We start from the raw sequence: 12,436 nt of genomic DNA on the forward strand, positions 1-12,436 counted from the left end.
TAAGATGAGATAAGCCTATCACATAACGACATCAATCAGAATATAACAACTTAAAATTATTGATAGAAATTGAGAAATGTCATAACACCAACCAAAATGGAGATACAACAGTCATCATCTCAAAACCCGATAATACTGAGTCATAAGCTCTATATGAAATACATAAGAAGTCTCAAAATACATCACTGTTTGGGATACATAAACAGTAAAAAAAATGAAATAAGAGGGTAACTTCGAGACATGCGAACTGAATGACAGGTATACCTTGAAGTCTCCAACAGTTCTGCTTAACTCTCTAATAACCGGCATAATCTAAGGTATCTAGATCTGCACAAAGAATGGGCAGAAGCGTAGTATGAGTACACCACAGTCGGTACCTAGTAAGTATCAAAACTATCCTCGATGGAGCAGTGACGAGGTTCAAGTCAAGATACTCCCTAGTCAGATAACATGTGTAAGATATCAACATAACACTGATGATGGAAGTCATAACCGAACAAATATCAACTAAGAGTGTGGCATGTGATAGCATGGTGTTGGTTCCCCAAGTACATGCAAGTATACGTGGCCGTCAAGTAATAAAGTGACTCAAAAGTCGGATGTCGAACCACAGAGACTTAGATTAATCGTTAACTAAGCAAACTAAAATCAATTTACTGTTCAAGATAATCAAAAATGTTATTTTTCTACTAAACTGCTATTGGGAAATTTAAACACGTAATCAAGGGAGATATAGGTTTCAGGGTTGTGGTCGGTTTATCAATCCTATTGAGTTCGTAATTACACCTGTTAATCCGAATCATCTATGGTTGCTAGTTGACCAGATCGTTTATATAAATAACATGTTTCCATAATATTATCCATCTATCCACAATAAATCAATCATATATTCCTATGGTATTTGAATCTATCATGAACGAATATAATACGGTATTCAACTAAGCAAGACTGTTAGGTATATTCCTATTCTAACCGTGAAATCTTTCCCCGAGCCACGACTTCAGAAATAAGCTCTCTCTAATTCTACTCTAACCTAAACACGACTTTCCCAAGCATAACATAGATAGTAAATAGAACTCAAATGATGGCCAAACAATTAAGCAATTATGCACAGAATTAGAGAAACAACCAAAGATGATAACTTGAATTAACGGTAATGTAACTAATAAACTTCAATATTCATGACAACCACAACCCTAGAACGTGAAGTTTAACTCCACATAGACATGGTAGCAAAACAACAATTTATCCAAAGAAACATAAAGATTACTAAATTTGATTGAATTTGATGAATTCCGGCCTCCACGGCGGCTTTGTGCTCTCCCTTGGTCTAAAATATGTTCGTTCCTTCGTCCAAAATATGTTCTTCCTCCTCAAAAATAGATTTATAATCCTTTTTATACATGTTGGGGACGTTTAGGGTTGAAATACCCAAGTCCAAGTCGAATTAGAACAAAATCCGCTTTTTGGCGTCTCGCTTGGCGCCTGACGTCAACCAGGACAACAAACTTTTTGGTCTTCTATCTTTGACATTTTGGTTGGTGCCTAGCACAAACCTGGACAATAGGGGTGGTCATTGTTCGGTTCGGTTCGATTCGGTTGTGAATATTATCGGTTCTTCATATCGATTATCAGTTTATAAATATACTAAACCGATAAGATATCGGTTATCGGGTATCAGGTATTGGGTATCGGTTAGTCGGTTATCAATTCTTATCGGTTTACCCGATAAGAATAAAAACTATCCAAAAATTTATTATAGAAATCGTGACCATACTATTAAGAGAAAGGAATTGAATTTTTGCTCTTAAGAGAAGAGGGATTAAATTTCAACTTAGAAAATAAAAATTTCTTTGCATTTGAAAATTCCAATAAATGATCTCAATTTTCAAAGTTATAAGTTAATAGGAGTAAGAGATAAGACATTCAACAATCTAATCTTACTAACTATCTCACGACGGGCGGGCATAATTCATAGGAAAATAATAAAATCCTAATCTTGTAAATACTAAAGAATCAGTGCAACAAAAGAAACAAATAGAAAAACTAAAAATCTGAACAATTAATTCTCTAAAGTTTAAAATTAAAATGAGAAATTCAGAAAAATTTAAAACTTACTCTAAGGATTAAGGTCAGAAGATGAAGAGTAACTACCGAGAGAATTGAGAGAATGAAGTCATAAGGTGGTTTTATATACTTAGTGGGTAAAATTATAATTTTGATAAAGCTTATTAGGCTATCTGTTAAACCGTTAATAAAATCGGGCAAACCGAGCCTCGAACCGATAACCCATTAGTCAAATAATATTAAACCTTTATCGAACTATTTACCCAATAACCCGAAACCGATAACCCAATAGCATTTTATCGGTTCGGTTTATCGGTTATACCCGATATATGCCCAGCCCTACTGGATAGATTTTAGCATGCTCTCAACGGCGTTTTGGTTGGTGCCTAGCGCCAACCTGGGCACCAAACTTATACTTCCTCCAAATTCTTCCCTTTTTGACGCCAATTTGCATGCAAACTCCCCAAATCACTTCAATTGACTCCTACACATAAAAATACCATTATTAAGCTCGAGTCACAAATATTGATACAAAAATTAATAAGATCAAGGCATAATGCAAGATAAATTACATGCAAAAATACAGATTTTTAGCCAAACATCACATGGCAAATCCACCACCAACTCATAAAAACACAAGGTGAAATCATTTAAGAAAAATAAGGATATATTTAAAATATCAACCCTGTTCCAACACATAAGCAACATCAAAGGAAGACCCTGAAATACCCCATAACATCATCAATAATGCCGCCATTATGACCTCGCGTGCTCATCACAATGAAATATTTTTTCTTGACAGCAGCAGATTGTAAGAACTCAAACACCACAATTATAAAGATCTAAACAACTGCAAATTCATCCTGGAGTCAAAATGAAGAAAAATATTTTCCTAGTGTTTTCCTTTTTACTGCTTAGGATGGTGGTTGATTTTGCTTTTATTTTTCTATTGTCTGATGTCACGCTTGTGCAAGTCTCCCTCCTCTTTAGTCTTTTGGTAGATTCAACAGTCTTTCTATGGTCTTTTTTTCACATAGTTTGGACTTTATAAATCAAATTGTTGTCTTTTCCACTGAATTGTCTCCTAAAATATTGTGAAGGGTGTGATCAATGACACTTTGGGGATTGAAATTATTGTTTTATCTTAGAGTGATAATACTGATTGCATACTTTATTGGTAAGGTGTGCTCATACGATGATGGAGACTTTCCCGTGCTTCTATCTGAGAATTTATTCCTAAACTTAGCCATTAATACAAAAGCTAAGAGACTATATATTGATTTCCTTCTTGGTATTTTTCTCTGCTTTTAAGGATTATTTTTCAAAAAATATACTGGTTTTCATTTTCGGGTGTTTTTTCTCTTCTTTTAAAAGTGATCTCAGAAAGATATAAAAGGGATTTTTAGCTTTTAAGGGTAATTTGAAGAAGATATTGGTTTTCATTTCTAGTTTTTTTTCTCCCCCTATTCTCTTGGTTCCGTGTTTGTGTGTTTTGCAGGTATCACTTTTGGGAGGTGCACGCGCACAAGCAGTAGAGTAGCAGCTATACGCCGGGTTCCACAACATTGGGAGTATACCAAGTCGAGAGTTCCAGGTTCTATTCGCGGGAATTGGTACCTCCCGGCTCCTGTTTCTCTGTCTCATGTGTTAATTACTTTGTTGCCGTAGTATTTCGTACTAGTCTAGTCAATCTAGTGGGCTTGTAGTTACTATTTGCACCCTTTGTTGTTCTGTGTGGCGTTTTTTTTCTCCTTTTTATTTTTAGACTTCTATAGGTATAGCGGCTATGGTTTGTAATGGCAGAGTAGGGTCATGTCCTCGGGAAGGGAGGGCGGTGGGGAGGGGCGTAGGGCAAGAGTAAGAGGGTGCGGGACGGGACGGGGCCCAAAGGGGGTAAAGGGAACAAGGTAGCCTGTAGGTTGAGAATTGGATCGTGGAATATAGGGACGTTGACGGGTAAGTTTATAGAGCTAGCGAAGATTCTCCAGAAGAGGAGGTCAATATAGCGTGTGTGCAGGAGACTAGGTGGGTAAGATCGAAGGCGAGGAATGTAGATGGGTATAAATTGTGGTTCTCCGGAGTTGTGAAGGGCAAGGACGGAGTGGGCATTTTGGTGGATAGGGAGCTTAGAGAGTCGGTGGTAGAGGTTAGATGGGTGAATGACAGATTGATGACGATTAAGGTAGTAGTTGGAGGGAGCACTCTGAATGTCATTAGCGCTTACGCGTCGCAAACGGGATTGGACGAGGAGGTTAAAAGGTGCTTGTGGGAGGCGCTGGATGAGATGGTGCGAGGTATTCCGCCTACGGAGAAGCTATTCATAGGAGGGGATTTCAATGGTCATATTGGGTCATCTGTTGGTGGCTATGGTGAGGTGCACGGTGGCTTCGGCTTTGGTGATAAGAACGGGGGTGGTACCTCACTGTTAGATTTCGCTAGAGCTTTTGAGTTGGTGATCGTGAACTCTATGTTTCCGAAGAGGGAGGAACATTTGGTTACTTTCCGGAGTATGGTGGTTAAGACTCAGTTTGACTATATCCTCCTCAGGAGGTGTGATAGGGGGTTGTTCGAGGATTTCAAGGTGATCCCGAGTGAGAACCTCGCAACTCAACATAGGCTCCTGGTAATGGACGTTGGTATCTTGATGAAGAGGAAGAAGAGGTTTGTACGGGATCAGTCGAGGATCAGGTGGGGAGCTTTGTCTAAGGATAATGCGCAGAAGTTGGAGGGGCAGCTGACGAATATGGGTGCCTGGAAGAGTGGTGGGGACGCTAGCGCTATGTGGACGGCGACAACGGACTGTATAAGGGAGGCAACAAGAGAGGTGTTGGGAGTTTCGAAAGGTTACTCTGGCACACACCGAGGCTACTGGTGGTGGAATGACGTGGTCCAAGGTAAAGTGGAAGCCAAGAAAGTAGCTTACATTAAGTTAGCAGAGAGCACCAACGAGGATCAGAGGAGAGTGAACAGAGAAAGATATAAGGAGGCTAGGAAGGAGGGAAAATTAGCGGTCACAGAGGCTAAGACTGCTATTTTTGGTCGGCTTTATGAGGAACTTGGGGGCAAAGGTGGGGACAAGAAGTTATTTCGGTTGGCCAAAGCGACAGAGAAGAAGGCTCGCGGCCTGGATCAAGTGAGGTGTATCAAAGACGAGGACGTTCGAGTATTGATGGAAGATGCCCAGATTAGGCAAAGATGGCAGTCGTACTTTCATAATCTTTTGAATGAAGAGGGGGATGGAAACATCGTGTTGGGGGTAATTGGGGCACTCCAAGAGTCACCGAGTCTTTAGGTATTGTAGGCGCATTAAGGTTGAAGAGGTCGTGGGTGCGATGGGTAAGATGAGTCGGGGCAAAGAGACCGGACCAGACAAGATTCCAGTAGAGTTTTGGAGATATGCTGGTAGAGCAGGCTTGGAGTGGCTGACTAGGTTGTTTAATGTTATCTTCAGGATAAAGAGGATGACTGATGAGTGGTGGTAGAGTACAATGGTTCCGGTGTACAAGAACAAAGGAGATATCCAGAATTCTAACAACTATAGGGGTATCAAGTTACTAAGTCATACCATGAAAGTTTGGGAGATGGTGGTAAAAGGGAGGATAAAGAGGGTAATGTCTATATCGGAAAATCAGTTCGGGTTCATGCCGGGTCGTTATACTATGGAAGCTATCCACCTTATCAGGAGGTTAGTGGAACTATACAGGGATAGGAAGAGGGATTTGCATATGGTGTTTATTGACCTAGAGAAGGCGTATGACAAGGTCACTAGAGACGTCCTTTGGAGGTGTCTGGAGGTGAAAGGTGAGCCGATGGATTACATTAGGGCGATAAAGGATATGTATGATGGAGCTATGACTCGAGTTAGGACTGTGGGAGGTGACTCAGAACCTTTTCCGGTGGTTATGGGGTTACACCTAAGATTTGCGCTCAGCCGTTCTTATTTGCTCTGGCGATGTATGCACTGACAAACCATATCCAAGGAGAGGTGCCATGGTGTATGTTGTTCGCTGATGGTATAGTTCTGATTGATGATACGCGAGGCGCCGTTAATGAGAGACTGGAGGTATGGAGGCAGGCCGTGGAGTCTAAAGGTTTCAAGTTGAGTAGGACTAAGACGAAATATGTAGAATGTAAGTTCAACGACGTGATGGGGGAAGCGGATGTGGAAGTCAGGCTTGACTCACAGGTCATCCTCAAGAGAGAAAGTTTTAAGTACCTAGGGTCAATTATCCAGGGAGATGGGGAGATCGACGGGGATATTACGCACCGTATTGGGGTGGGGTAGATGAAATGGAGGTTAGCGTCTGGAGTCCTGTATGATAAGAATGTGCCACCGAAACTCAAAGGTATGTTCTATAGAGCGGTGATTAGACCAGCCATGTTGTATGGAGCTGAGTGTTGGCCAGTCAAGAATTCACATATCCAAAAGATGAAAGTAGCAGAAATGAGGATGTTAAGATGGATGTGTGGGCACACTAGGCTGGATAAGATTAGGAATGAAGATATTCGGAAGAGGGTGGGCGTGACTCCCGTGGATGACAACTTGCGGGAAGCGCGACTTAGATGGTTCGGACACGTGCGGAGAAGAAGCCTAGATGCACCGGTTAGGAGGTGTGAGCGGTTGACTTTGGCAGGTACGAGAAGTGGCAGAGAGCGGCCTAAGAAGTATTGGGGCGAGGTGATCAGACAGGACATGACGCAGCTTCAGATTTTCGAGGACATGGCTCTTGATAAGAACATATGGAGGTCGAGCATTAGGGTGGTAGGTTAGGGGGTAGTCGAGAGTTTTTCCCTCTTTGTACCAGGTAGTCTGATAGAGTTTTGTTTAGGTTTGTTAGCGGTCTATGTTGTGTTCACATTGTTGTTTTGCATAGTTTTGTGTTATTGTCCTTTCACTTATTCGTTGCTGTTATTTTCTTTCTGGCATCTTTTGTTGTTACGTGCCTTTTCTTTTGTTTCTTTTCTGATATTATTGTCTCTCCTGTTGAGCCGAGAGTCTCCCGGAAACAGCCTCTCTACTCTTTTCGAGGTAGGTGTAAGGTCTACGTACACTCCATTCTCCCCAGACGCTTCTATCTGAGAATTTATTCCTAAACTTAGCCATTAATACAGAAGCTAAGAGACTATATAGTACTAGATTTCAGTGGAAGCAAGTAGTGTAGAATAAAATTATTTCCCTTGAAGTTATCAAACATTAGAAACTGCTGCGCTAGAAATTGTATATATTTATCAAGGGAAATTATAAACACGTTTAGGAGTTCAATTGACTTTCTCTAGATCTTGCCTTTGCTTATTCTGCAGTTTATTTACAACAAAGCAATCAAAGCAAGGCTTAAGCAGCAACACAGTTAAATAAACTCCTCATTTATTGGTTTAAGGATTACATTGTTGAAAACCAAAGCAAGCATTTCTCCATACGTATGTCAAACCATATCTTCACCGGCTCGTAAAACCACAGAAGTGCAATAGTATTTGCTGCCCCTACTAAGTATCCAACAGCTGCAAAAATGAACTTCCAGTCAAAATCTGAGTCATCTTGAGAAGTTGGTGGTGGTGTCAAATCTGGACCATTGCTTTCGCAACTGTTGTTGAGAGGGAATCCGCATAGGCCTCTGTTTCCTTTAAAGGAAATTGCTGAGAATGTTTGAAATTGATTACCCGAGGGGATTCTTCCAAACAATTTGTTGAATGACAAGTTCAGAACTGATAGGAACGTGAGATTTTCAAGCTCTACAGGGATTTCTCCAGATATCTGGTTTGATGACAGGTCTAGTGATCCAAGCATTTGTAGCTTCCCGATTGATTTTGGAATTGGTCCCTCAAGGGAATTGTGTGACAGGTTGAGAACATAAAGCGCGCTGAGGTTCCCGTCCATATCTGGGATCACCCCTTGAAATCTATTCGAAGAGAAATCAATAGATGTGTAGACTCTGAGAATTTTCACAAGCTTCATCTCCATCCCTTTGTTGGTTATTGTTACTGTGTCCTGATAGTATAAGTTACTTAGTTGGAGGAACCTATACTGGATGTGATTGTGTCCTGACTCAATGTAATCATCTGCAGCCATCATTCCTTTCCAATTAGATAAGCATTCTGCACCCAATTCACCAGTGAATTTGTTGGAAGCTATATCTATGATCTGGAGATTATGCCAGCTATTACTGGTTGCATCACACTGAAAATCTCCATAAAATCCATTGGAGCGCAAGACTAGGACTCTAAGACTGGATGAGTTCATCAATATGGAGGGGAAACTATCAACAAGTCTGTTATTTCCGACATTCAGGACCTCCAACAAGTCACAATTGACCAGAGACTTTGGCAGCCTCCCTTGTAACTTATTCTCACTCAGGTCTAAAGTTTGCAGAGAGCTACCAGTTGGAAATGCATCTGGTATAACACCATGGAGTTTATTGTTCCCTAGATTCAGCACTCCAAGATTTGTAATATGTTCCAGTAGACATGGTGGTATTGTGCCACTCAAGGCATTGTTGGAGAAATCAAGAACTTGAAGGTAGCTGGCATTGCATATGGATTCAGGAATTATTCCAGTGAGCCTATTATTTCCTAGTGAGAAAAAATCAAGAGAAAGTGAATTTCCAATATAGAGTGGGATGGAGCTGCTGAAATTATTTCTCGAGTAGTCCACATACATAGCAAAGGAAGGTGGAATTGGTAGGTCGCCCTTTAGCCGGTTGGAGTGCAAGTCAAGGACTACAAGATAACTAGAAACATTGTAAGGCTGTTCCAAGTACTCCAGTTGATTGCAGGAAAGATTCAGGTAAGCCAGTGCTCCATCACCAATTTCCCAAATCCAATTTGGTATTGGCCCCTGAATTTGGTTGTCTGAAAGGTCTAACTGTCCCAAACTTCGCAAATTTTTAAGATCAGGAAACTTTTGCAACCGACAAGAAGCTAGATTCAATATGCTTTACTCGGGAAAAGTGAACGAGGACAAATTGCTGCTACTAGTATCAATGGTCAAGTTATTGTAAGAAAGCTCAAGTCTTCTAAGGTTACCGAGCCTCCCAATCAGGTCAAGTGACATTCTTCCACTAAACAAGTTGGAAGAAAGTGAGAGGACCTTAAGCCTCTCAGCTCCAAATATGGACTTGGGAATTGATCCATTCAGATGGTTGTTGCTCAAATCAATAGTATCCAGGAGAGAGGAGGACGCATTGCGGAATTCTTTTACTTGGCCAACAAATTGATTGCCGTTAAGAAAAAGCTGCTGCAAGGTGGGGAGCTCAAAGATATATGCAGGAAGGATCCCGTTGAGCAAGTTGTTCCCTAGATTTATGTAGACAAGCTCTGAGAGTCCTTCAAAATGAGCTGAAGACACGAAACCAGTTAGACCATTATGAGAAAGGTCTAAGTAGCAGAGTTTCTTGGACCGTTGGAAATATGGGATAGAACCAGTGAAATTGTTGGAGGAGAAATCTAAATAAACAAGATTGGTAAGGTTTGCTATTGTGGAAGGTATTGATCCACTGAAACTGCAATTTGAGAGCTCTAACCTGGACAAGTTATGAAGGTTTGAAATGGATTCTGGTAATGAACTAGAAACGTTGGTGTAGCTTAGTGATATCGTCCTCAAAGATCCGTTTCGAGGAAATTTTCGAATATTTCCACTAAGCAACAAATTATTTGACAACTCCAAAATCTCTAGATCTTGTACCTGAAAGATCTTCTCAGGAAATGTTCCCTGCAGATTACAAGTACCAAGGGTCAATGTAGACAAGTTTGTGAAATTGGCAAAATATTCAGGAAATGTGGTAGAGAGATTATTCTGGTCAAGATGGATGGTAGAAAGAAATCGAAGCTTGGAAAGTGATTCATCAATGGGGCCTGAAATTCGACAAGTACGCAAGCTCAAGACTGTCAAGTTCAGCAAATATGAAGACAAAGATTGACACCACTCACTCTTCTGAGCTGAAAGATCAACACCATCAAGGTAAAGCTCCCTAAGCTCTGTTGAATTCTCAATGAATTGTTTCAAATTGGGATTCTCTAGTTTTAGAGGTTGAATTCCAGGGAAAAGAGTTGAGAGATCAAGAGTAACTAGCCTTGTTAATCTTGATAACATCATAGGAATTTGGCCAACAAAACCGGCATTCGATAAATTCAGGTACTTCAAGTTCGTTAAGTTGTCTATACCAACTGGTATTCCAACATTGAACCTGTTGTAAGCCAAATTTAGCTTCTCAAGATACTGAAGACTGAAAAGAGCACTTGAATTCTCAATTCCACCAGAAATTGCCTCATTATCCAATTCCAAGTTAATCACATGACCAGAGCTATCACATGTCACCCCATCCCATTTGCAACAGTCACTTGTGTTCTTGTTCCAATATGCCAATTTATTTGACCCACTAGAGTCATATTGTAGGCTGCCCTTCAACTGCAGCAACAATGATTTTTGATCATCAAGACATTGAGAGGAAACCAAGAAAATCTCATTACCTGATAAGATTTGCCAAAAGGGTATCAAGAAAAACCATAGAAAGTGTAGAGTTCTCATTTTCATGCAACTTGTATAGGTATATGACTGAAGTGTAGGAGAATGAAATTAAAAAGGAGAAGATGATTGAACAGAAGCAGAGAAATGGTCAAAAGGAAAATAAGAAATTACGCGTTTGTGTGCATTATGGCGTTCGTACAGATTGCAAATTATTCTTTCTACTTGTTTGATGTTGGCCTTTTTGGTTCATTCAGTGGAAGACTTTGATCAACTGTGGAAAAAGTTGATCAAACCACGGTGTGTTTGGTACGAATTTCTAATTTTCTCATGTTTGGTTGACTTAAATATTTTGGAAAACATTTTCCTTATGAACTCATTTTTTTACAATTGGAGGAAAATGTTTTCCTTATCAAAAGAAGGGAAAACATTTTTCAAAACTCCTTCTCAACCTTCCCCACCTCACCAACCCACCCCACCCCCTCTCCGAAGGATTTTTTTTTTAAATTTCAGTTTTTCCGTTACCACCCCCCACCCCCCCACAAAAAAAAAAAAAAATTTACCTTAATTTTTTTTTTTGCAATTTTAAATTTCTGTTTTTCTGCACCACCTACCCCAAATCCCTCCCTCATGCCCCCCTCCTCCCTTCCCGCAATTTTTTTTTTTTTTTGTAATTTAAATTTCTATTTTTTTTTGTTTTACTGCGTCCCCCTGCCACCCAAAAAATACTTTTTAAATATATTTTTCAGTTTTAATTTTTTTATTTATCGGTTTAAAGGTTCAAAATTTTACAAGTTCCAAAATTATGAGTTCGGAGGTTTATGTGTTTGGAAGTTTACGGGTTTAGAAATTATAAAGTTTACAGGTTCGAAATTCCGCGGTTTTAAAAGTTTAGCGGTTCGAAAGTTTATGAAATTTGTGGGTTCAGAAGGTTGTTGGTTTGAAAGTTTATGGCGTCATGTTTATTGTATCTAAATTATTTATGAATACTCTTGAGAAGTCATTTTCCTTAATTTGCGTACCAAACACCGAAAAATGAATAAGATTACTACTTGTTTTCCAAGAAAACATTTTCTTTAAAAACATTTTTTACGGAAAACATTTTCCGTTATACCAAACACACCCCATGACTTCTTGCATTTGTTTGAATTTATGTTAAGGGGTTTCTATGCTATTTTGCCATTGGATTATGAGATGTATGCATTTTCATTTACCAATGCTATTTCTCTTTTTTCATTCTCTTGGTAAATTACTAAGGAACCAAAGGAATAAGCAACTTATATCGAGTGGTTTCTTCACCTTTCATGGTAAATGTAAAGATATCATCACCATTTGGACTAAGATAAGTTGATTCCTCCCTACTCTCTTTCCAAGTCCAAGATAAGTTGATTTGTCCTTTTTATGCATGCTAGTATCAGTTATAGAGGAAAGTCAAGAGTAAAAGCTTATTGAATATGAAGATTTTAATTTATTTTTGTGAGAAGAGTTAAATAAACTTATAAAAATTTGAAAAGTCTTGCCTTATGACTTACGAGGTGTCTTTTGAAGAACAAACTGTGAGCTGCATGAGGTCAAATTGGGTAATAGCTGATAATTATAAAAATATAATTAATGCAAATTAATTATTAAAACAAATTAATGATGAAACCAAAACAAACTGTGAAGTTAATCTTCTTTTTTCCTCCCTATGTTCCCTTCTTTTTTGGGAAGAGGAGGGGAAGGGGAGCAATGTTCTCTAGCTTATACTTTTCTTTCTCCTTTGTAGTCTCTAGTCCGTCTCCACGCATTCTAGATTTTAATGTTATTTTTAATGTTACTTACGAGACTTCCACGCATTCTTGTGGAAGTCTCCCTTGTGTCCCTCTTTAGTCTTTTGGTAGGTCCTTGATGCATTTATGAAATCTCAAGGCC

At 39.5% G+C, this 12,436-nt stretch overlaps 3 protein-coding genes across 3 annotated transcripts; 1 reads left to right on the forward strand and 2 right to left on the reverse strand.

The window, feature by feature from the left end:
* Positions 1-4,237: 4,237 nt before the first annotated feature.
* LOC142165087 (uncharacterized) lies at positions 4,238-7,419 on the forward strand. The gene is made up of 2 exons (XM_075223719.1): positions 4,238-5,323; positions 7,369-7,419. Exons 1-2 carry the CDS (start codon positions 4,238-4,240, stop codon positions 7,417-7,419), a joined length of 1,137 nt encoding a protein of 378 aa, XP_075079820.1.
* Positions 7,277-10,840, reverse strand: LOC107830199 (uncharacterized). Its single transcript, XM_075222813.1, has one exon. It carries the CDS (start codon positions 10,592-10,594, stop codon positions 8,999-9,001), a length of 1,596 nt encoding a protein of 531 aa, XP_075078914.1. The 5' UTR covers positions 10,595-10,840; the 3' UTR covers positions 7,277-8,998.
* Positions 7,448-8,722, reverse strand: LOC142165088 (receptor-like protein 49). Its single transcript, XM_075223720.1, has one exon. It carries the CDS (start codon positions 8,720-8,722, stop codon positions 7,448-7,450), a length of 1,275 nt encoding a protein of 424 aa, XP_075079821.1.
* Positions 10,841-12,436: the final 1,596 nt, after the last annotated feature.

Source organism: Nicotiana tabacum, chromosome 10 (genome assembly GCF_000715075.1).
Source record: "Nicotiana tabacum cultivar K326 chromosome 10, ASM71507v2, whole genome shotgun sequence".
Taxonomy (NCBI): Eukaryota; Viridiplantae; Streptophyta; class Magnoliopsida; order Solanales; family Solanaceae; genus Nicotiana; species Nicotiana tabacum.